This window comes from Pantherophis guttatus, chromosome 17 (assembly GCF_059756535.1).
Source record: "Pantherophis guttatus breed Tessera chromosome 17, ASM5975653v1, whole genome shotgun sequence".
Classification (NCBI taxonomy): domain Eukaryota; kingdom Metazoa; phylum Chordata; class Lepidosauria; order Squamata; family Colubridae; genus Pantherophis; species Pantherophis guttatus.
In genome coordinates this window covers 17,433,752-17,458,530 of record NC_142079.1, presented here as the reverse complement: position 1 = coordinate 17,458,530, position 24,779 = coordinate 17,433,752, and the positions used below count along the sequence as shown (strand labels likewise).

General features: G+C 43.0%; 1 protein-coding gene across 5 annotated transcripts in view; it reads right to left on the bottom strand.

The window, feature by feature from the left end:
- The window catches only part of LOC117657148 (solute carrier family 2, facilitated glucose transporter member 11-like), a 67,970-nt gene that overhangs the window by 34,660 nt on the left and 8,531 nt on the right, over nt 1-24,779 (bottom strand). For 4 of the 5 annotated variants that reach the window (XM_060683741.2, XM_060683739.2, XM_060683734.2 and 1 more), the window contains 7 exons: nt 21,778-21,938; nt 21,416-21,540; nt 21,168-21,297; nt 20,661-20,809; nt 15,301-15,485; nt 8,384-8,494; nt 8,007-8,108 (listed from right to left, as the gene is read on the bottom strand). In XM_060683741.2, the coding sequence (XP_060539724.1) occupies nt 8,007-8,108; nt 8,384-8,494; nt 15,301-15,485; nt 20,661-20,809; nt 21,168-21,297; nt 21,416-21,540; nt 21,778-21,938 (963 nt within the window). The remainder of the gene's footprint in view (nt 1-8,006; nt 8,109-8,383; nt 8,495-15,300; nt 15,486-20,660; nt 20,810-21,167; nt 21,298-21,415; nt 21,541-21,777; nt 21,939-24,779) is intronic. The other variant, XM_060683740.2, reaches the window with a different exon arrangement.

The following is a 24,779-nucleotide window of genomic DNA, read 5'->3' as shown; positions in this document are numbered from 1 at the left end:
GACTACGACAGTACTTTAGGCCTTGGCTCTCTGCATCAGTTTCATGGCAAAATGCTTTGGAAACGGAGAGGCCTTCCCTCCATTTGCAAAGCCTTTTGCTCTGTTCATAGAGAACAGAGGCCTAAAATACTTTTCATGCCGAGACTGGAAGCTTCTGGGGGCTGATCACAGTCCTAGAAGCTTCTGCGCATGCTCCAACATGGCGATGCCGGCCTGAGTCGCTGTCAGGACGGGCAGCATTTTGGGGGTTTCGGAGTCTCCTGGGGCTGTCAGTACCATCGGCAGCCCCACCCCCGCCCGGGAGAGTTTCCCCTCAACCCGTTGAGGGCTTTTTCGCCCTCCGGAATGCTTGGGTGAGGGGAAGGCAAAGAAGAACGCCGCGGGAGGCTGCAGGATGCCGCGAGGCGCGCCGCGAGGCGCCCCATGAGGAGGATTAGGGAAATTGGCTGCAGCGATGCCGGCTTCTTCCCCGCTCGCTGGTCGGCGGCTGTCAGAACAGCGGCGACGACGTGGCAGGACCAATGGTGCCGATGGTGGACTGAGGGCGTTCTGGCACTGGCGGTGGAGTTGCAGAGTTGCAGCGGCAATGGCAGCCGCTGCGCAGCGATTGGGAGGGGATGTTTAGCTGGATAAAAATGGCTGCGAAAAAGGGTGAGGTGGAGGTTGTTGGACATTCGATGCTGGCGGAGAGGCGAAGCGGAGGTCGCCAACGGAGGCATGATATGGCTCAAATGACGAGGGGATGGAAAGATCTGGGGTTGGAGAGTCCGGTGGATGGCTCTGGGATGGGGCCTCCATGGGTGGCCTCTCCTCCCCCTCCTCCCCCCCCCCCTTTCTGGCCCTGTTATCGGCCTGGGAGTCAGCCTTCCTCCCCCCCCCCCACCCTCTCCTCTCCCTTGTGTATACATCTATCCTCCTACGGAATTACTGGGCAACTACTGGGCAGCTTTATTTGTACCCCGCTTCAAATCAAATCATATTAATTACTTCCATCGAAACTCCCGGCAGATGGGGACTTGGACAGTATTTTGTGGACCCTGAGGGAAGTTGGCTGTTTGAACCATCTTTTATCAGAAGGGATGATACCATCAAATTCCTTGCCTTTGGACATCTGTCCCCACTGTGAGAGGGTGGCTGGGAAAAACTTTTCTCCCGCTGACTGTATAAACCAACTCCTTCCGCTGCTGTGAGAGAGCAGGGGATTCCGGGTTGCTGCTTATAAAAAGACCTTCTGTCCTAGGACTCTGTGGACCCTACCAAACTGCCTTCCCATTCTGATTTTACTTGATGTACTCGGCGGCGGAGCTATGTGCACTGCGAGACTCCCCCCTCTCGCAGGTTTGGCCCTCCACTCTATCGAGGGCCTACCTTAATGACGGGCTTTGGAACCCCGAGAGGTGGCATGGTGCGAGAAGGGGGTTGAGGGGTTTTTTAGCTAAATTTTTAACCAAAATTTTAAGGGGACCCGGGAGGAAGGGAGGGGGTTGTAAAAGTGGACCCGGGGGGGTTCAGATAGCAACTGAGCGGGGTGATGGGTCGATTGGCTGCAACAGAGGGGTCGTGAAAGGAAATTTAACCGGGGAGCAGGGGGACGATAGGAAGGGCTGTGTAATTGAAACAATGAGTGGGAGGGGCAGGTATGACGGGCGCAGGGGGCCATATCATGTGCTGGGGGTGCGCACACGCTGTTTACAAGTAATTACGCACCACGGCCCCCAATGCGCGACTCGTGTCCTGGGTTGTGCAGAGTCTCAGGCCCAGGGTCCGCGGCTGATGTTGTGTAATGCCAGGTCGGTTGTTAATAAAGCCCCCCTCATTTGTGATCTTATTTTAGAGGGGGGTGCTGACCTGGCAGGTATTACGGAGACCTGGTTGGGCCAAGAGGGGGGGGGTCCCTCTCGTTGAAATGTGCCCACCAGGTTTCTGTGCATTTCATCAGCCAAGGGCCCAGGGGAGGGGTGGGGGAGTGGCGGTGATTATTAGGGAGAGTCTTTGTCCGAGGGAGACCACTGTTCCTCAGATAGCCGGATGTGAGTCCCTCTTTGTGAAGTGCGGCCGTGGGGTGCAGATGGGTTTGCTGACTGCGTACCTGGCTCCCTGCCACGTGGCAGCGACCCTGCCCGAGCTACTCGACGTCATTGCCGGGGTGGCGGATGACACCCCCAGACTTATTGTCATGGGGGATTTCAACCTTCCGTCTGCGGGTGAGGCGTCAGAGGCGGCTCGGGAGTTCATGGCTTCCATGACGGCCATGGACCTGACCCAGTTAGTTCAAGGCCCGACTCACATAGGGGGACACACTCTGGACCTGATTTTTGTCTCTGGTCAGTGGTTGAATGATCTTGGTAGAGGGGACCTAGACATCAAACCCTTGTCATGGACAGATCATTCGCTCCTTCACTTGGACTTTCTTACCGCTTTCCCCCGCCGCAGGGAGACGGAACCGACCAAATGGTTCCGTCCCAGGCGCCTGATGGACCCCGAAAGGTTCCTGACGGAGCTTGGGCCGTTTCCTGGCACACGACTCGACTGAAGAGCTGGTGGCCGCCTGGGAGAGTGCGGCCACCGGAGCTTTGGACCGCGTCGTGCCTTTGCGGCCTCTGACCCGATGCCGATCTCAATTGGCTCCTTGGTTCTCTGAGGAGCTGAGAGAGATGAAGCGTCGGAAAAGACGCCTAGAGAGCATTTGGAGGACTAGTCAATCTGATTCCGACCGGACACAGGTGAGGTCTTATATCAAGACCTACCTAGTGGCGATAAAAGCGGCGAAATCTAACCATTTTTCCGCTCTTATCGCATCTGCAGAGAACCGCCCAGCCGCCCTGTTTAGGGTGACCCACTCCCTTCTTCGGGGGGGAGTGCGGGAAGATCCCTTGCAAGGCCGCGCTGAGGATTTTGTGCAATTCCTGCATGATAAAGTTGCTCGGATTCGGGATGGCTTGGACTCCGATTGGATGAGTCCAGGGGAGGAGACAGGGGCAGGCCTTGAGAATATTATCTGGGAGGAGTTTGATCCTGTGGCTCCCGAGGATGTGGACAGGGTTCTGGGTAGGATTAGTGCCGCCACATGTTTATTGGACCCGTGTCCCTCCTGGTTGGTACTGGCCTCCCGGGAGGTTACACGAGGCTGGCTCCAGGGGATTATAACTGCTTCTCTGAGTGAGGGTGCCTTTCCCGCCGCCTTGAAAGAGGCGGTGGTGAGGCCCCTCCTCAAGAAGCCTTCCCTGGACCCGGCTGAATTAGCTAACTACCGTCCGGTCTCCAACCTTCGTTTTGTGGCGAAGGTTGTTGAGAGTGTGGTGGCACGACAACTGCCCGGGCACCTGGATGAAGCTATCTATCTAGACCCGTGCCAGTCGGGCTTCAGGCAGGGGCACAGCACAGAAACGGCATTGGTCGCGTTGGTGGATGATCTCTGGAGGGCTCGGGACAGGGGTTGCTCCTCTGTCCTAGTCCTATTAGATCTCTCAGCGGCTTTTGATACCATCGACCATGGTATCATGCTGCGGCGGTTAAGAGGGTTAGGAATAGGGGGCACCGTTCTGCGGTGGTTCTCCTCCTTCCTCTCCGACCGCTCGCAGTTCGTGTTGGCAGGGGGGCAGAGGTCGACCTCGAGGCATCTCGCATGGGGAGTGCCACAAGGGTCGGTCCTCTCGCCCCTTCTGTTCAACATTTATGTGAAGCCACTGGGTGAGATCATCCGTGGTTTTGGGGTGAAGTGTCATCTGTACGCTGATGATACTCAGCTGTACATCTCCACCCCAGACCACCCCAACGATGCCCTTGATGTGATGTCTCGCTGCCTGGAGGCCGTGCGGGTCTGGATGGGGAGGAACAGGCTCAGACTCAACCCGTCCAAGACCGAGTGGCTGTGGCTGCCGGCGTCCCGATATAGTCAGCAGGTGCCATCGCTGACTATTGGGGGTGAATCTTTGCCCCCCACAGAGAGGGCTCGCAATCTGGGTGTCCTCCTGGACGCACGGCTGTCTTTAGAAGAGCATATGACGGCCGTGGCCAGGGGGGCCTTTTATCAGGTTCGCCTGATCCGCCAGTTGCAGCCCTTTCTGGACCGGGACGCCTTGCGCACGGTCACTCATGCCCTTGTCACCTCCCGGCTGGACTATTGTAATGCTCTCTACATGGGGCTCCCCTTGAAGAGCACTCGGAGGCTCCAACTGGTCCAGAATGCGGCCGCGCGGGTGGTTATGGGCGCAACTCGTTGTGCCCGCGTGACACCCCTCCTGCGCGAGCTGCACTGGCTCCCAGTGGTCTTCCGGGTGCGATTCAAGGTGTTGCTTACCACCTTTAAAGCGCTCCATGGCATAGGACCCGGGTACCTTCGAGACCGTCTTCTGCCACCAATAGCCTCCCACCGACCAGTCCGCTCCCACAGAGAGGGTCTCCTCAGGGTGCCATCAGCCAAGTTATGTCGGCTGGCGACACCCAGGGGGAGGGCCTTTTCTGTGGGAGCCCCAGCCTTGTGGAATGAACTGCCCCCGGAAATACGCAAGATCTCCGACCTCCGAGTGTTTCGTTGCGCACTGAAGACCCTGTTGTTCCGCCAGGCAGGGCTATCAACTTAATAATTTTAATTGGGGTATTTTAAATGTTTGGGGTTTTAAATCGGCCAAATCTATGTAATTATTTTAATTTTTAATTATTGTTGTGTGTTGTGTTTTTAAATTGGCTGTACACCGCCCTGAGTCCTTCGGGAGAAGGGCGGTATAGAAATAAAATTATTTATTTATTTATTTATTTATTTATTTATTTATTTATTTATTTATTTATTCCAGTCTCAGTGCAAAAAGCATTTGCAAGCTGATGGGAGGCTTGAAGCAATGAGATTTCGTTGGCCCAAAGTCTTTTCGGCTTGCAAATACTTTTCACGCCAAGACTGAAAGCAGGCAAAGAAAGCACAGCAGAGAGGTTGAAGAGGAGACATCTTCACAAGGTAAGTGATCACCTACTTAGTATTAAATTAGAAGAACAAGTGAAAGAAACAATGATAACTTGGGCAAAAAATTTTGGATATTCAATTGAGTTAGATAAATGGCAGCAGCTTTGGGAAAGGAATTATAAATTAACAATGTCCACAGCATATAAGGAGAATCAATATAAAATATTTTACAGATGGCACATGCTACCTGAAAAATTGGCAAAAATGTTTAAAGATAAATCAGCTAAATGTTGGAAATGCTATCAGACACCAGGATCGTATTATCATATGTGGTGGACGTGTCCAGAAGCGAGAAATTATTGGATTAAAATTAAAACATGGTTAGAAGAAATGATACAATAACATATGGATTTAAAACCTGAACTGTTCCTATTGGGTATCTTACCAGAGAAATTTAATAAAGAAAATACATATTTGATTATACATGTTATAACTGCAGCGAGGATAGTATTTGCACAAAGATGGAAAGCAGAAAAAATCCCTACAGAGGGAGAAGTAATTAAGAAAATATTGGATTGTGCAGAAATAAATAGATTGACTTTGATAATTAAAAAAAGAGAAGAATCGGAGTATTTTAAGGTATGGGGTCACTTTTATCATTGGCAAGAGAAGAGATATATATAGGGTAATGTTGTAATGAAATAAGTGAAGAAGAAAGAAGAGAAAAAAGATAGATAAATGTATTAATAGTAAAGCAAGAAATGTGGGAGAAATGTTATAATAAATGAAATGATAATATTAAGATATGATAAATAGTGGAGGAGTAGGAAGAAGACACAAAAGATGTACTCAGATTATACACTGATTGATTGATTATTGTATTGTATGTTTGTGTTGTGGCCCATCAGCGGCCTGTGCAGCTAGTAGCTGATTCCGACAGCAAGGAGGCTGGTGTGGTGATGCACTAGCAGCCTGTGCAGCTGGTACTCAAGTCAGACAATGAGGAGGCTGGAGAAGATGTGGTGCCAGAGGTGGAGATTCAGCCAGGGCCTTCAGAACCTCCAGAAGCTCCCATAAGTGAAGAGGAAGAAGAGGAGGAGCCTCTTCTCGATGCACAAGCGCGCAGAGATGTTAAAAGGCAGGCGTGGCTCCTCAGGAGGAGGTCTCCTCGAGTATAAGGCTTGGGGCTAATTGGCCACCTCCCCTTGAGGAAGAACGACGACTGATGCAATTTGTAGGAAACAACTTCATTCATATTCCTTCACGACTTGATTCCAGAAACATTTGATCAGCTCTTGCTTCTCTCTTGTCAGTTTTCCTGCAAATTGCTTCTGGGCATTCTGCCAACCACAGTAAGATTACGGTTATTTGAAATACTGTGCCTCAGAATTGAGTTATTCTTTGGATTCTTGTCGGCTGTTAATGAAATTAAATTAACAGCCCTTGTTCAGAAAAGACTGGTTTAAACTGTACTTGTGTTCGAACAACTACTAAGAAAGCTCATTAATAGTCCTTAATTAGTAAACTAAGGTTTGTACGGACTTTGTGTGTGCTGCATTCTTTGGGGTCCATAGCTGGGGCAGAACAGTTTGTTTATAAAATAAAAAACTTATATAAAAAAAAAACAAGGTAAGTGACCCAGTATGGCAGGATGGGGGGGGGAGCAATTGTGGGGACCCCACAGGATGGAACATGAGTTATCTCAGTGGGTCGGGGGAGGCTTTGGGTGCTCTGAAGCAGGTGGCCTGTTCCATCGCTAACCCCCCCCCCATGGCCTTCTCACACTGAGATACCTCATGTGTATTTAACAATCTGTGCATTCGGTTAGCGAATGTGTGGGCAAAAGCAGGGAGTAATCACGTTCATTTGACATGATTCACTCCAACGAATCCTCAGATTATGAATGTAATTGGCAGGCTCCATTACATTCTTAATTCAAGGATTACCTTTATTCCTACCGCTTTATAAAACTTTAGTAAGGCCACACCTGGAATGCTGCATCCAGTTTTGGTCACCACATTACAAAAAAGATGTTGAGACTTTGGAAAAAGTGCAGAAAAGAGCAACTAAGATGATTAAAGGCCCGGAGACTAAAACATATGAAGAATGGTTGATTGCAGAAGTTGGGTATGGCTAGTCTACAGAAAAGAGGTGACATAATAGCCATGTTCCAATATTTGACAGGCTGCCACAAACTTCCTAACAATGAGAACAATTAACCAGTGGAACAGCTTTCCTTCAGAAGTTGTGGGTGCTTCATCACTGGAGGTTTTTAAGAAGAGACTGGACAGTCACTTGTGTGACTGGACAGTATAGAAGTATAGAATCTCTTGGTTGAACAGTGGGTTGGACTAGAAGGCCTCCAAGATCCCTTCTGGGTCTATCCTGAATGAGTTTGAATTTTGGTGAAACCTTTGGTAAAAAGCACACACTTTTTTTTTAACCTCATCTTTTAAATTGTTAGTGGACTTTTATTTTGCTTTTCCATCAATCTGATAATCAGCAGATGACAAGACAAAGACTGTACACACAGACACACAAACACATGCATGAACACACATATGCACACACATATAAAACAGCATTAGTATAATTAAAATTTAGATAAAAATTAGATAAAAATGAAGAAACTATTCATTTCTTCATTTGTTAAATAACAGTTAAAGAAACTGTTAAGTAAAAACCTTTGTCACAATTTGTGGCAAGTGGAACAATAAACAGAAGTCTAATAATAATAATAATAATAATAATAATAATAATAATAATAATAATAATAATTTTATTTCTATACCGCCCTTCTCCCGAAGGACTCAGGGCGGTGTACAGCCAATTTAAAAACACAGGACACAACAATGATTAAAAATTAAAATAATTAAATAGATTTGGCCGATTTAAAACCCCAAAAATTTAAAATACCCCAATTTAAAATTATTATGTTGATAGCCCGGCCTGGCGGAACAACAGGGTCTTCAGTGCGCAGCGAAACAAGATAAGATATAAGATAAGATAAGAAATAAGATAATACTATGCTTAGAGAAAGGTGAATTAAAAAGAAAGAATTGTCCAAAATTCCACAGAGCCAGGAATTAGCCAGGTGGGACATGCTTACCTGGAGAGACAGAGTGAGGACGAGGAGGGCCAATGTGAAGGCCATCATCCCAAACCCGCCCCACAGCAGAACTCTCCGGCCCAGGCGGTCAATGATGCAGCTCTGAGGGCAAAAAAGATGGTCATTCCAAACAGAAGCTCACCCCAAAGGAACCTGTGCACATGTGCAGAAGGAGGTGAGTGAGCCTAGCCTAACTTTGTTGCCACCTCCTGCCTTGACTTCTGACTGAAAGACATCTGTCTGGAGGAGCAGATGCCAACCCACCAGGGCCTCGATCCAGCTGCTGCCACCTGACTTTTCTCTTGGGAGGCTGTTTGCCTGACATTTTGCAAAATTTTGATTTGTGCAAAATCAGCAAGCAACTCATTTGTACTTACGCACAGGACCACAGAGGCAAATTCGCAGAGACCAATGCCCAGAGTGACATAAGGGATGAGTGGCTCTTCAAGCCTGGCAGTGCGGAAGACTTCAAAAGCATAGAAGTATATCTGGAAGGCAGAGCAAGGGGGATCATGGACTGCAGGCAGGGCCGGATTTTCCTATAGGCTAACTAGGCTTCAGCCTAGGGCCTCAAGATCCAGAGGGGCCTACACAGTGTGGGATTCTGGGGGTTCTAGGTGGCTCGGCCAAACCCTTTGTTAAATTGCTGGCTCCCCCGCCCCTCCGCACCACTATTTATTGCCAATAAATAGTGGTGGGCGAGGGGCGGGGGAGCCAGCAATTTAACAAAGGGTTCGGTGTTTTTTTTTTTTTGTAATTTTATTGGCCCCCGGAGCTTCAGCTTAGGCTAATTGGCCTCCCGGCTCTCAGCTGATTTGTCTCCGCTATTTTGCTTCCTTCCAAAGAGTGCTGATTTTTTTTCCCCTAGCTATACTGAGAAACGAAAGTGAAACTGCTTTGCTGTTGCTGCAAGGTTGGAAAATTAGGCAGGCAGAATTCTTTTCTTTTTCCTCACCAAAAAAGGTATGTGCAAACAATGGGAAATTTAGGGAAAAAGAGAAGAGTTCAGGATTTTAAAACACAAAAGAAAAAAAAGCTGTATTTAACTAGGGAATTGTAATAATTGAGATACTATTAATTGTATATTTCTGAAAGCAGAAATGGTTAAGTTGTGGTTTGGAGGAATATATGGGGGAAATTATTTGGTTTATTATTATTGGTAAATATAATTAATTAATTAATTATAATTAATAACAGATGAAAGAATATGCAGTGCTATAAAACTTTTGAAAGACCAATTTCAAATGCTTATGGCGGAACAAGTTGCAACGAACTTACAATATGCGAAGCATAATACATTTTGTAACGCTAATAAACCGGGCAGATGGTTGGCTTACACATTGAGGAAAAAACAAAGTATACGGACTATTGATAGTATTGATATTGGAGGGAAAGAAATCTTTCAACAAAAATTAATTAAAGAAGCTTTTGTGGACTATTATACCAAACTATATGCCAAAGAGGAGGTGCAGAATGGACTTATAGAAAAATATTTAAACGATAAAAGAGTTACAAAAATTACTGATCAACAAAAGGAAAGAATGAATTATCCTATAACAGAGGAGGAGATAATAGTAGCAATTAAACAGTTAAAAACAGCCAAAGCTCCTGGCACAGATGGTTTGACCGCAGTGTATTACAAAACTTTGCAAGCTGAAATGGTGGGACAACTTAGAGATTTATTTTGCAATATTCAACAAGGGGGTAAAATACCCCCATCATGGACAACTGCTTATATATCTTTGATACCAAAAGAACAAGTCGGTCCTAAAAAACCAGAGAACTATAGACCAATATCTCTTTTGAATACAGATTATAAAATCTATGCGAAAGTATTAGCCAACAGGTTGATGCCAGTAATCCAAAAGGTGATTCATGATGATCAAGCGGGATTTATCGAGGGCAGACACATGAAGGATAATGTAAGGCAAGTAATAGATTTATTGGAATATCTTGAGAAGAATAAACAGATTCCTGCAGTGCTGGTCTTTTTGGATGCAGAGAAGGCCTTTGATAGAGTGGATTGGAATTTTCTACTAAAGACTTTAAAAAAGATGGATTTTGGGGATCAATTTATACAGGCGATTTCAGCAATTTACCAAGAGCAAAAGGCACAGATCATTATTAATGGAAGTTTGACAACAGAGTTTAAAATTGAAAAAGGAACAAGACAGGGATGTCCGTTGTCCCCACTTTTATTTATTCTAACACTAGAAGTCTTGCTAAATACAATACGGGACTCTAATATCTTGAAAGGTATAATTATTAGGCAAGAGGATTATAGAATAAAGGCATTTGCAGATGATCTGGTTGTTACCCTATCACAACCAATGGAATCAATAATCTTGATGAAGGACATTATACAAGACTATGGTAAAGTTTCAGGTTTTAGACTGAATCCAAAAAAGACTAAAATGATAGCTAAAAACATGACACAAGATCGTAAACATGAGCTTGAAAGGAGGGCAGGTTTTGAGACTGTACCTAAGGTAAAATATCTAGGAGTTCAGGTTGCAGAATCAAACATGAAATTGTTTCAAAATAACTATGAGGTGTTGTGGCGAGAGGTGCAGAAAGACATGGAGACTTGGAAAAAACTGCAGCTGTCTCTACTTGGAAGAATAGCAGCAGTTAAGATGAACATTTTGCCAAGATTTCTTTTTTTGTTTCAAATGATTCCGGTGCTTAAAAGTGATAAACAATTGAAAGTCTGGCAAACTGGACTCAATAAGTTTGTCTGGAACGAGAAAAAGCCGAGAGTGAAATTGAAAATTATGCAAGATGTTCCAGAAAGAGGAGGTCTTAAACTTCCAAACCTACAGTTTGTAAAAAGTAAAAAGGCTGGAATATTGAATGTAGAAAGTTTTGATCTTGAATTTGGATGGCATGCTTACTTATTTTATGATGACAAAGTTGATAAAGTTTAAATTTAAATTTAAAAGTCATATACTTAGAGACTCGTTGATGAGAGTTTGGAAGAAGCACCGACTCAAATGGGATTATAAAATACCGCTATGGCTGGATCTTGGTCATACTTTGTGGAATACAAATATAATGTCACTCGGGGGGTTTTTATACAAAGAGGTTCTTTTTACAGATGCGGGCAGATGGCAGCTGAAGACATTGCAGACACTGTTGGACGAAGGGATTAATCTAACATGGTTACAATATAATCAATTACAATTGAGATGGAAAGAGGACCAAAAAACTGGTATTATGTTGCACGAAGAAGAATTGGTTAGACATATAAAAGAGAAAGGTCCAATGCATATCAAAAGGCTTTATAATGTTTTGCTAGAAAGGGATTCAGAAACCGAATTAGTTAAAGATTGTATGATTAAGTGGGCACAAAATTTTGAAGAACCAGTGATGTTGGAAACATGGGAAAAAATTTGGGTTCAGAATGTTAAATTTACACAGTCGCAGAACTTGAGGGAAAATTTCTATAAAATGTTTTATAGATGGCATTTAGATCCCAAAAAGTTGTCATGTATGTACCCTAATGTTCAGCCAAAATGTTGGAGATGTGAATGTTTGGATGCTACGTATTATCATGTTTGGTGGACCTGTAGGAAAGTTAAGGCTTTTTGGATAAAAATTTGGTGGGTCATGCAGAATGTTTTGAAGAAAAAAATTCAATTCTCTCCACAATTGTTTTTATTGGGTATAGTTAAGGGTTTTACATCGGGTGAAACAAAACTGATATTGTATATGATAACAGCAGCAAGATTGTTGATAGGTAAATATTGGAAAAATGAAGCTTTGCCCACTATTGAGGAATGGACTTTGAAGATGGCCAGTTTTGCAGAGATGGCGAAGATTTCAGCATACTTAAAAGATTGCTCACAAGAGACTTATGAATGGGAATGGAAAAGATGGATAGAATATGTTCAGAACAAATATCAAACTAGAAAGTATCAAATTGCTTTTATTTGAAAATAATGTTTTAGAAATATTTTAATGTAATGAGGTAAAAAGAAAAATTATACAGGGGAGGGAGGGGTTCAAGTTTACACATAAGTGTTATATTAAGGGTTTTTTTGTGTGTGTGGTTTTTTTTACGAGTTATGAGTATATTATAGGGAAGTCTGGGGGGAGGGGAGGGTTAGGGAGGGTTAGGGAGGTTGGGAAGTTTGGGGGGGTGGGGGGGGGAAAGGGTGAAAATGTAATTGTAAAACTTTTGCAATGAAAAAAAAAAAAGTGCGAGGCCCAGTCAGAAATGACTTTTTTCAGCCCTCTGGGTAGTCCTTTTGTGCATATGGACTACTCAGAGAGCTGAAAAAGTTATTTCTGACTGGTCCTCGCACTTTTGACCAGTCCTCGAACTTACAACTGTCCTCACATTTTACATTTTTGCCCTATCTTGTCACCATGGTGAAGAGAAGCAGTTGTGAAATGAGTGACATGGTTGTTAAGAAAGCTGCACGGGCATAAATGTGAGGATGGTCATAAGTGTGAGGACCGGTCAAAAGTGCGAGGCCCAGTCAGAAATGACTTTTTTCAGCCCTCTGAAAAAAGTCTATGCACATAGCCACGCCCACCCGGTCACATGACGAGCTACCCACGCCTACACAGTCACGTGACCAGCTAGCCACGCCCACCCAGTCACATGATTGCCAAGCCACACCCCCAACTAAGCCACGCCCACAGAACCTGTTGTTAAAAAATTGAATCCCACCACTGGTGAAAGGGCCTCATAAGTGGAATAGCCTAGGGCCTCTTTCAATCTAAATCCGGCCCTGACTGGAGGTTTTCAAGATGAAGGGTTTTTGTATATGTAGTGGACAAGAGACGCAGACTTTCAAGCTCCATTGTTGCATTTTGTGCTTGTTTTTAGCTTTTTTTCCCCAATGTGTTATTTTAATGTGTTATTTATAAATTGCCTTTGCAACAAGAGGCTACCCATTGTCATTGTTATCATCAAGTCTTCCCTTTAGGGTTGCAGTTATCTCATGTTGCTGAATGGCAAAGCTTTTCCTCAAGGCTGGTTTTCCTTTTCCTGTTGCCAAACTGTTCATTACAATATAAAAGTTGAACATACCTGAAGTTAGACACTCACAGCCTACAAGCTTCCCTATCAAAGCTCTAGAAAATCAACTTGTATCCCGAGAAGTCCAAATTAAGTCCTGTCCTCAAGATTCTGAGGCATCTTGGCGGAATTGCCAAGCAGATGACACCAGGCTGTAGGACTATTTCCAATCTTAAAACAACCCACTGAAAAGGATTAGTTTCAACCAGCCCATCTCTTGATATAAGCACCTATTGGGTGGTGGGCAAAGTCTGGGTTATTACTTCCTAATTGTAACCCTAATCCGGCAGCATCAATGGTGCCTTTATCAACTTTGATATGGAGACACAAAAATGGTAACGCCAAAGAATATGTGTACTTTTCTGAAAGTCACAGAACCTTCTCAATAATAGATATACTTTGAGAGCTGTATGCAACAAAATTTCATATCAATGTATGCTGATTACATTTAAAGTGACAATAAAGTTATTCTAAGTCTAAGTCTACTTTGGATTTCTCAGGAGCTCACTATGGGAGCCAATAAAATGGAGATATTATGAAAATCTTTTTCAGATCATAACACTGGTTATGATGGTGGTGATGGTGGTGGGATTCAAGTAATTTAACAACCGGTTCTCTGCCCTAATGATTTCTTCCAACAACCAACAACCAACAACAGTTTGCCAAACTGTTCAGAAAGTTAACAACCAGTTCTCCCGAAGTGGTGCAAACTGGCTGAATCCCACCACTGATCATAACCCAGTGACTTTAATATGGAAGAGGCAGGGTAGAACTTACAGATGGAGGCTAAAAAAGGAATTAATAATTAAGGACTAAAAAGAAGCTGAAATAATATTTTGAGATTAATTTAAATAAAAGCACGGAAATAAGGACACTGTGAGACTCAAATAAGTTTAGGAGAGGACAATTTGTACTGCAAAATGGTAAATTGAAAAGACAAAGAAAAGGCATTTAAAGGGAATAAAAATAAAAGAGGAGGAATCAAACAGGCATCCAGAAAGAAAAAAATCTCACCAAAAAAATTAAACTTCCACAAATTTTCCATGTTAATAATTAAAGAAATGGAAATAAAAATGATATTTGCTAAACAGAAAGATTTTGAAATAGCAAATAAGCTGGGAAAATGGCTTATAAACTGAAAAAAGTGAAAAGAAAATGATATTAAAATTGCAAAATGGAAATGCTATGGTAATTGATAATGTAAATTATGCAAACAAGAGGCTCGGCAGTTAAAGATGCTGAGCTCATCAGCTAGAAAGCTGACAACCTGGGTTCAAGACCTGAGCACTGCATTGGGGGGGGGGGTTCCTGTTTTTGCCCCACCTAGTAATTGAAAGCATGCAATATGACTCAATAAATCGGTACCACTTCAGTGGGAAGGAAACAGAGTTCTGTGTGCCTTAATGCATAGTCATGCTGGCCCCATGATGCCAGAAGAGTATTCAGACAACGCTGGCTCCCTCAGCTAAGAAATGGATATGAGCATCTTCCTCTAGAGCTGGAAACAATTGGACAGGGGAAACCTTTACCAATCTGATGTATAATACTGATGTTATGAAGGAGAAGAAATTCCTCTGGCAAAAATAAATATTTAAAGAAACAAAATTTACCAACGTGAATGAATAAACACCTGATGAATGGACCTATAATAATAAGAATAATAAGGGAAATCTATGAGAAAAGGCTGGCCCAGAAGAATTACCAGCCTCCTATTATAAATATTTTGAAGACTAACTATTACAATTTATTTGAAAAGATGATGAAATCAATTCTGGATGGAGGACGGATACCAGAAAGTTGGACAGATGCAAATAGAGCACTAATTCTTAAAGAAGGCCAAGACCTGACCTTATTACCATCTTTATTGACGAACTAGACAGCCCATGCATCTTTAGTCATTGTTTAGAGGCAAGGATTAAATACCATTATTTAAAAAGTTAGGTAAAAAACTAATTTGAAAAGGAGATGTGAAAATATGTTGATCAGAAATAAGTTTTGGGGGTCCTTGGGAAGAAATGGAAATACAAGAAAATTAGTAACTGTCCCTGGTCCTGCTGAATGCCTTGGGGTAAAAAAAAACAAAAAACAGGCTAGGCCTGGGCCAAATCGCATAATTCCTCTCTTCTTCCTTCTTAGAACCACTTGCCTATGTATGGAGCACCAAGAGGAAGGCATAGTCCTGTTGGCCTTGTCTACAAATAGCAACATCAAAAAAGGGAAGGAAAGGTCATTTCTTAACTGTTTCCGAATAGTATTCTACTCAACTGCACTCAGGCCACAGAGCTGCAAACTTGCAACCAGCAGAATGGCGATAAGCAATGGCCATCGCAAGCTGGGCTGTCTCACCACTTCCCAGATACTCAAGTTCTTGGAGCCTGCAATGGCCATCTCTTTCAATGCCTCCTCGATTTCCGTTTGCTGATGCCTTTCACCCCAGAGGTCTTTCATTGCTTTGGGGAGAAGGGAGAGAAAAACAATTCAAATATTCATCCTCCCCAAAAAAATCACATTTAGCTGATTCAACAAGATAAATTTCTGTAGGGTTAAATGTGTCATCAGTTTGAAATCACTGTGCAGCTACAAGAGACCCAAGTTCAGCTCCCTGTGAATTTCTTTGATCCTTATCTAGCACCAATTTGGCTTGACGGTTAATAGATCAGGTTTTTTTTATAGGTAGCTAAATAAACTCTTAGTGCTTTGAACCCAACTCCTGTTTCTGGTTTCCTGTGCCTAATGTTTATAGAGAGAATTGGAACTGACTTTTGAAATAGCATCATATTAGATCATTCACATTTTTTTTTTAAAAAAAGCACATTTTATATGCTGTTATATTTGTGGAGATTCTGAATACCTACAGTATTAATCAGATTTTTAAAGAACACCTCAAAACCATGATAACATTTTAAAGAAAATTTCCTTGTACTTTTTTGTAACTATACATCATCTGGCAAGTAGAGCTCCATATTTAATACTGTGCCAAAATGGGCCTTAGGTTATTCATGGTTTCCAGCAGATTCAATTGCTTATCTTAAGCAATTTGGCAGGCCCTAGATGGGGAGGTCCCAAAAAACTAGAGGAAAACAAATATCACTTCAATTTTCAAAAGGAGTAGAGAAAACTAACCCTAACACCCCCCCACCCCCATCCCCGGAGGGTGGGATGATTCAGTCTCTTAATTTGACTTTCTGGGCTGAGGCACCACAGACATTTAATCCTGGTCTCCATTTTCATTTGCAGAGCCCTGTTGCTCCAAACATTGGGGCATTTTCAATACTAAAACTTGTTACAAAAATACAACATTTTCATACTTTCTATTTTAGCCAGGGTATAAGAGGGGCAAACAGGAATTGCTTTGTAGCCCCCTCTCTTCTGAATCACTGGCATCCATTGTCATCAATGGGGATTTTTTTCTTTCCTGAAAAGCATTCCTGACAAACATTTTCAAGTTTCCTTCTTAAAAACATACTCAAGTTTGAGAATAAAATTAAGAGAGATGCTGCTCGTAAACTGCAGCTTTCCCCACAGGAAAAGCAAGTTAGCAATTTGTCTAATCACCATAATTTCATCATCAAAATCCCAATTTCTTCCCTCTCTCTTCATGGTATTTAGTCATAGGTCCCTCATAACCCTTTTGTGACCCTTTAAAGCAGCAGTTCTCAACCGGGGGGGTCGCAACCCCTTTGGGGGGTCAAACGGCCATTTCACAGGGGTTGCCAAAGCCCTCTCTCACCCCCCCCCATGCCTTCACTCACCCTCACTTTCTGCTCTGTTGGATCGCCGGCCGTTCGCTTACCCCGCCCACTCCCAATCTATTGCTGCCTCCTGAGTCCCAGCTGATGGCTAGAGGAAAAAAAACTGTTTAAATTCTTGCCGCGGGGCTTCAAAGGGCTGTCCTATAGCCAGTGGTGCAGCTGAACCATTTGTTAAATTGCTGGCTTGCCCCACCCCTCCGTACCACTATTTATTGCCAATAAATAGTGGTGGGCGAGGGGCGGGCGAGCCAGCAATTTAACAAATGGTTCGGTGTTTTTTTGTAATTTTATTGGCCCGCGGCGCTTCAGCATAGGCTAATTAGCCCTTGATTAGATCGGCTCCCGACTCTCAGCTGATTTGCTCTCAGCTGTTTTACTCAGGGCTCTGCTGCTTGCTTGAGCAGATTTGTTTTCCCCTAGCTATGCTGAAAAACAAAACTGAAAGTAAAGAGGCTGTTGGTTTTGCTGTTGCTGCAAGTTGGAAAATTAGGCAGGCAGATTTCTTTTCTTTTTCCTCACCAAAAAAGGTAGGTGCAAACAATGGGAAATTTAGGGGAAAAGAGGAAAGTTCAAGATTTTAAAACACAAAAGAAAAAAAGCTCTATTTAACTAGGGAATTGTAATAATTGAGATACTAGTAATTGTATATTGTGTTGAAAGCAGAAATGGTTAAGTTGTGGTTTGGAGGAATATATGGGGGAAATTATTTGGTTTATTATTATTGGTAAATATAATTAATTGATTTGTAAGAAATTGGATTGCATAGAAATAATTGGAATATTCATGTTCATATTGATTAATATACAAAAAAGGTAGTTATATAACTAATTGATTTATATTAAAATGTTGAATTTATATTAAACAACTGTAATATTACATAAATAACCAATGTGAGGATGGATATAAAAATAGATGACAATGGGAAGGGGCATAATATAGAATAGAAGGGAAAAATTGAATTTGATTAAGATTAGAGATGAGGATGAAGGGTAATATTGGTTTTTTACAAAAATAGATGAGGAATAAATATGGCAAAAAGGAAATATAGAAATTGTAAATTTAATTGAAATGACTAAACACTGTTTAAATTTGTGAACCAGCCAAATACTCTGTTCAAAGTGTTGGAAGAAATCTCCTTCTAGGTTCTGCTCCAAGTGGGGAAAAAGACACTGGAAACATGGAGACTGCTTGGAAAGATGGTTTAATGGTGGACAGGATCACATGGCTTGAGTTCCTGAACAGAAAAGGGCAGATACAGTAAATCCTCGGGTTTTTATGCTCTCTCTGGCTCTGCATTTCTTGGGGCCACGAAAGAGTATCCTGATTGGTTGTCAGACTCCCAGGGGGTGGGGATCTTAACTAGCCTTGCTGGCTGATGGTCACATGTGCTTCCCAGGTCACATGTGGTGACTTTCTGTTGCTAGATGGGTAGAGAGCTAATCCTATCTTTATTGGATCTTGGCCAATTCCTACTATGACTCTGCCTGAAGGAGGTAGATCTTTGTTATGTAGAATAGACTGGCCCAGGCCTTAATGGCCCATTGACAAAGGGTGGGGGCAGGAAGATGGGAGCTGCTTCAAAACATGCTTATCCCAGGGAAATATAATATTCTGCCTTTTTCATATTTCCTAAAATATTTCACTCTTCCAGGAAAGGGGTGGGTGCTAACTTCCTACAAAAGAAAATACGTTGTATGTTTGTATTTGTGTTTCTAATTATTATTATTTATTCATATTTATTCTCTTTTATTCCTTAAAGTTTAACAATTCATTCTTTATCTTAATATCTTTATATTTGTTTGGGGTTGGCTTTCTTCCCTTTCATCTTTTTTATTGTACAGCAATCTTTCTCCTCAAACCTACCACCTCTCTCTTTTCTTTCCTTCTTACTTTCTCTTCCTCCCCCTCTTCTTCTCCTCCCTACTTCCTCTTCCTTTCTCCTTCTCCTCCTCTCTTCCTCCCTCTCTTACCCTCACTCCTACTCTAATTTCCCTTCCCTTCCTTCATCCCTCTCTATTGCTGTATCCTTTTATGCATATGGACTACTCAGAGAGCTGAAAAAGTTATTTCTGACTGGTCCTCGCACTTTTGACCAGTCCTCCAACTTACGACTGTCCTCACATTTTATGTTTTTGCCCTATCTTTGGTGAAGAGAAGTACTTGTGAAATGAGTGACACGGTTGTTAAGAATGCTACAATGGGCATAAATGATGACCAGTCATAAGTGCGAAGACCGGTCAAAAGTGCGAGGACCTGTCAGAAATCACTTTTTTCAGCCCTCTGGGTAGTCCTTTTGTGCACATGGACTACTCAGAAGGCTGAAAAAGTTATTTTTGACTGGTCCTCGCACTTTTGACCAGATCTTGAATTTACGTCTATCCTCACAGTTTACATTTTTTGCCCTATCTTATCACCATGGTGAAAAGAAGCAGTTGGGAAATGAGAGACATGGTTGTTAAGAAAGCTGCACGGGCATAAATGTGAGGATGGTCATAAGTGTGAGGACCAGTCAAAAGTGCGAGGACCTGTCAGAAATGACTTTTTTCAGCCCTCTGAGTAGTCCCTATACACATAGCCATGGCCACCCGGTCACATGACCAGCTAGCCATGCCCACCCGGTCACATGACCTCCAAGTCACGCCCACAAAATAAGCCATGCCCACAGAACCAGTAGTAAAAAAAATTAGAACACACCCCTGGTTGAGGGGTCACCACAACATGAGGAACTGTATTAAAGGGTCGCAGCATTGAGAACCACTGCTTTAAAGCAATTCCTGTTTCTGTGAGTCCATCTTGTGCCAGAACTGAAGGCAGAAGCCAAGGTGTTAGCAATGCAGAATAAAATGGAACTGTTACTTTTCTTCTTCAAAACTCTTTGGATGCAATAGTAATAAGTATAGTAAATAAATAGTAATAAATATAGTAATAAGCAGTTCATGTGAGAAGAAAGCTGTTAGGATATGGTGTAAGTCTAACAAGTTGTCCAGGCAATATATGTGTTCTATAACTTTAAATGTAATGCTGAGTAATTGTATAGCTGAGTCATTGTAATGACTAATGACTGCTGACTGAATGCTGACTGCAATTATCATAATTGTACTGTTGAGTCATTGCACTGCTGACTTCACTTATCTTAAGTGGATAATTACTAGTGTAAACTGTATATAAGAAGGAAGCCGAGCTATAGTCATTGTTGGACTTGCTCTCATCATTGCTTGACTTGCTGGTTGAAACTGTTACTGTCGTGTGTGAAGAAGTGGATGGATCTGTTACCATCGTGATTTGTTACCAGCGTTGAATTGCTGTTTATTACCAACTGCTATGTATGGTAAGAAGATATCTGTAACTTCGGATTGATTTGAATGGCTAAAGACTTGGATTGATAAAAAGACTATGCAATTGTTTTTCACTACAAAGTAAAAGCTTTGTTAAACCAGTTTGTATGTATTGTATTCATTGCTCTCAGTACCGTTTCTCTGTGCACTTACTCTGCTGGTTGGTAACACAACAAAATCCTTAACAAAAGCCAACATAAAGAAAGCAGGGCTGCCTGTGAGCCCACCACCACTTGTCCACCACCTGGGGCTGTTGAAGGACACCAACAGGTCTCCACTGAAAAGTTGTGATTGGCCTGGCTATAACTGGTTCATCACTGAATGTGGTAATAGTTGTCTTTTAAGTATCTCTTTTCTGGTCTTATTTAATTCTTCCTTACCCACATCATCCTTATTTATTAATTTATTTATTAGTCACATTTATATGGCTGCCCTTCTCATGGAAAGCGATTCTGGGTTAATTCTGGCATAATGGTTAAATGGCCACTTTTAGCTAAGCACAAAGAGGTTCTTTCCCGCAGGAGAAGACATGTGTCACCTTTTCGGCAGGCATCGGCATCCTTCCTCTGTATCAGGAAGTACAGGGGTGACTCCGGGAAAAACGGCAGCAGCAGCAGCTGCAGCAGGGCTGGGAAGCCACACAGGGCCAGCAGGAGGGGCCACAGGGCCTCGGTGCCTAAAAGGTCTCTGAGGAGATGTGGAGGAGAGAAAGAGACACCGTTTTTCTCTCTGAAGGGGTTGGATGACTGGAGGGAGCCAAAGTGAAGGGGGTGAAGCTGGCACCATCTCTTTGACCAAAGTGCCCTTCCCACCATTGCAGCCTGAACTGAGGACCCCTTGAGAACGCCAAAAGGGAGAACAATTTATTCCTCAGAGGGAATTTTCATATCAGTCTAAAGGAAACGAGAAGACCAGCTTTCTCGTTGGCAGAGCAGATGGGAAATCAACAGCCCAGGACAGCCAAAATTGTTAGCCTTCAATGGGAATGGAAGGTGGAAGGGCAAGAGCTTGTCTGACTGGATAGGCTCATGGGTGGTGAGCTTACCTTAAGCCCAGGATTTGCCCCAACGCTTTTCCAAGGGAGAAAAATATAGCTGCTGTGGTGGTGGCCAGGCCTCGGAACTTCTTGGGGGAAATTTCACCGAGATAGGGCCCATGGATATTCAGGCAGAGTCCTTCAAGAGAAGAATCACCGGAATCAAAAGGTCTCCCCCACATACCTGTCCCTTCTGATTTAGGGGATGTATTTGGTTTCCTCGAGGATCAGAAGTTGCACCCTCCTCCCAATCATACCTGCACTGATGCCATAAAGGAAACGGCCCATTAGAATAATTTCAAAAGACCTGGCCATCTTACTGGAACCAATAAGAAGAGCTCCCACGATTATAATAAAATTGCTGCAAATTAAAGTTTTCTTTCTGAAATAAACCACAATCGGTTGTTAATTAGAGACTCCAACCACTGTGTATTTCTCACTGTTGAGTGATTTCTCTGAAACTCAAGCTCATTTCAAGGCTTTCAGTTCTAATTTAAGAGGGAGGGAAAATGAGAACTCTCCTAATTATATAGTCACCAACATCAACATACGTGAGAAAATCTCACAGCTATAAGACAAGGGGCCATCATGAAAACTTTGTCTTGAGGAAAAGCCATACTTTCCGTATCTCACAGCCAGTGAGCCGCTCCATAAACAGCCCAAAAGACCCCCCAGGCAGTAGATGGAGATGATGAAGGACCACAACACAGCCAGCCTATCTGGCGGGAGAGACACACCATATCGCTGCAGCCACGTCTCATTGATGAAACTCTTGATGTCCTAGGAAAACAAGCAAGATTGTGTTCAACTACCAGGCTGGTTGCAAATCTTGTAGGATAACACAACCTGAATCAGTTTTTCATGTATTAATTTACATTATATGAATCTCGATAACCTGGATGAATGAGTATATTGTGTCAATACAGGAAATGGCTTAATTCAATAAACAGGTTTTTAATTTTTTTTATTGGTGATATACAACAGCCCCTACAAATATAGCATACTATAAAGTCCGGCCTCATACGTTTGAGATTATACAATATAAAATAACATATAGATTATAATTGAATTAAACAATAAAAAATTACAAATTGTATATTAATACAGATTAGGTCAATGTTAAATTTCTTGTTTTCAGAAGTTGTGGGTGCTCTACCACTGGAGGCTTTTAAGAAGAGACTGGACAATACTTGTCGGGAATGGTATAGGGCAGGAGTATCAAACTTGATTTCATTGAGGGCCGCATCAGGGTTGTGTTTGACCTCAGGGGACAAGGTGGGTGTGGCCAGGGTGGGCGTGGCCAGCTTGATGTCACTTGTGTCGGGAGTGCCTGTGATGGCCTGAATGCTCTGCCAGCGAAAATGGGCTCCCAATCTCCGTTTTCGGTCACAATGGCCTCCTGCAGCCCTCTACCAGTGAAAGCAGTTGGGGAAGGGTATACAAGAATGTGGGGATGTATGTGGGTCCATGAGAGGTGCCATGCAGATCAAAGAGCTCACAAGGATTCAAGGGTGCCACATGTGTTGTGGAGGGCACAGGAGGCAACATGCAGGTTGGGGAGGTTTCACAAAGATGCAATGAGGATGTGCAAAGGTGTGTGGGGGTGTGCAAATGTCCAGTGTGAAGCTAGCACAGAGAAGATGGAAGAGGGTGCACAGGTGGGGGTTATTTACCCCCCGCAACTTGGCTTCCTCACTGATTTTCTGGGGAAGCCAACCGGAAAGTTTGCAGGTGGTGAGCAAGTGATTACGGTGTGCTTGGTAACCAGTTGAAAGTGCACAAGGGTTGCCAAGCATCCAGATCATGATATGAGATTATGGGGGTATTGGAATGGCCTCCAAGGACTGTAACCAGTGGTGGGATTCAATTTTTTTAACAACTGGTTCTGTGGGTGTGGCTTATTTGGGTGGCATGGCTTGGAGGTCATGTGACTGGGTGGGCATGGCTAGTTGATCATGTGACCGGGTGGCCGTGGCTTTGTGTATAGGGACTACTCAAACAGCTGAAAAAAGTTTTTCTGATTGGTCCTCACACTTTTGACTGGTCCTCACACTTATGACCATCCTCACATTTATGCCCATTGTAGCATTCTTAACAACCGTGTCACTCATTTCACAACTGCTTCTCTTCACCACGGTGACAAGATAGGGCGAAAAACGTAAAATGTGAGGACAGTCGTAAGTACGAGGACTAGTCAAAAGTGCGAGGACCAGTCAAAAATAACTTTTTCAGCCCTCTGAGTAGTCCATATGCACAAAAGGACTACCCAGAGGGCTGAAAAAAGTGATTTCTGACAGGTCCTCCCACTTTTGACTGGTCATCATTTATGCCCGTTGCAGCATTCTTAACAACCGTGTCACTCATTTCACAACTGTGGTGCTTCATGTGACTGGGTGGGCGTGGCCAGGTGGTCATGTGGCATCGCTTCTTTGCCCTAATGACAGTTTGCTGCAATGGTCGTAAGTGTGAAAAACGGTCATAAGTCACTTTTTCCAGTGCCATTGTAAATGCTGTAAATCAAGGATTACCTGTACAAAAATACAAAAAGCTTCTTTGCTTGCAAAAAGCTGCCCTAAATACCAATCATTAGATTAGAAATACCTGCAAACTGGAGTTACAAATCAGGGAGGGTGCCAGATCACCTTGAGGAATTAAAATAGTTAAAATGCAATGATAACTATCAGCACCCAACTCTTATAAAGTGAAACCCTTTAGCGGAGAGGTCATTTAAGTTCTCCAGAATGAAGCAAAGGAGCAAACAGGGTATCTGTTGCTTGTTAAACCAATTACCAGAACAAATAGACACAGAACTAGTCAGATTTCCAAAGCTGCTTCTTTTCAGGAACAGAGATTAACACTTCCAAACAAAGCTGAATTATCCCATCACTAAACACAGGATTAAACATCACCAAGCACTTAAACTTCACCAAAAACCAGTTTTAGACCAAAAGTCAGAAAGGGTATGTAAACTCACGTTTGAATGTCAATCTTTCTAGCTAGCCAGGAAGCCTTGCTGAATGTCACTCATCTTGGTTCCTTGTCATTAAAAGCTTCTGCTTCGTTATTCAATTATTTCTTCAAAGTGCTGATCATTGCACCCTGGCTGGAAGAACTCCAACAGGGGAGTATTTCCTCCCAACAGCGGTGTAAAAAGCTTAAAACAACCCTTCCCCTTTAAGAAAGTCAAGCAAAAAAACTCAAAAAAACCTCCGAGAACCTCCGGAACCAGACGTGACACTAAGTCTAGGCATACTGCCGGAGTTTCTGTAAGCAGGGCAATAAAGATTAGGCTAGGAAACAACACCAAATGTTTTAATTCCTTACAGGATTAACCCTGTTAAGTGGAAAAAAAACAAAAGGAGATTTCTTTTAACAACCAGTTCTCCGAACTGCTTAACTACTTAACAACCGGTTCTAACGAACCGGTAGAATCCCACCACTGGATATGAAGGGTAATATTGGTTTTTAAAAAAATAGAGAAAAGAAATATTATGGCAAAAAAAAAAAAGTATAGAAATAGTAATTGTACCTTAAGACTCTTTTGTTCCAACAGGCTGGGCTGGCTTAGAAAATGAATTTTAAATTGGGTGTTTGTAGCTTTTAACATAAGGGCCAAATTTA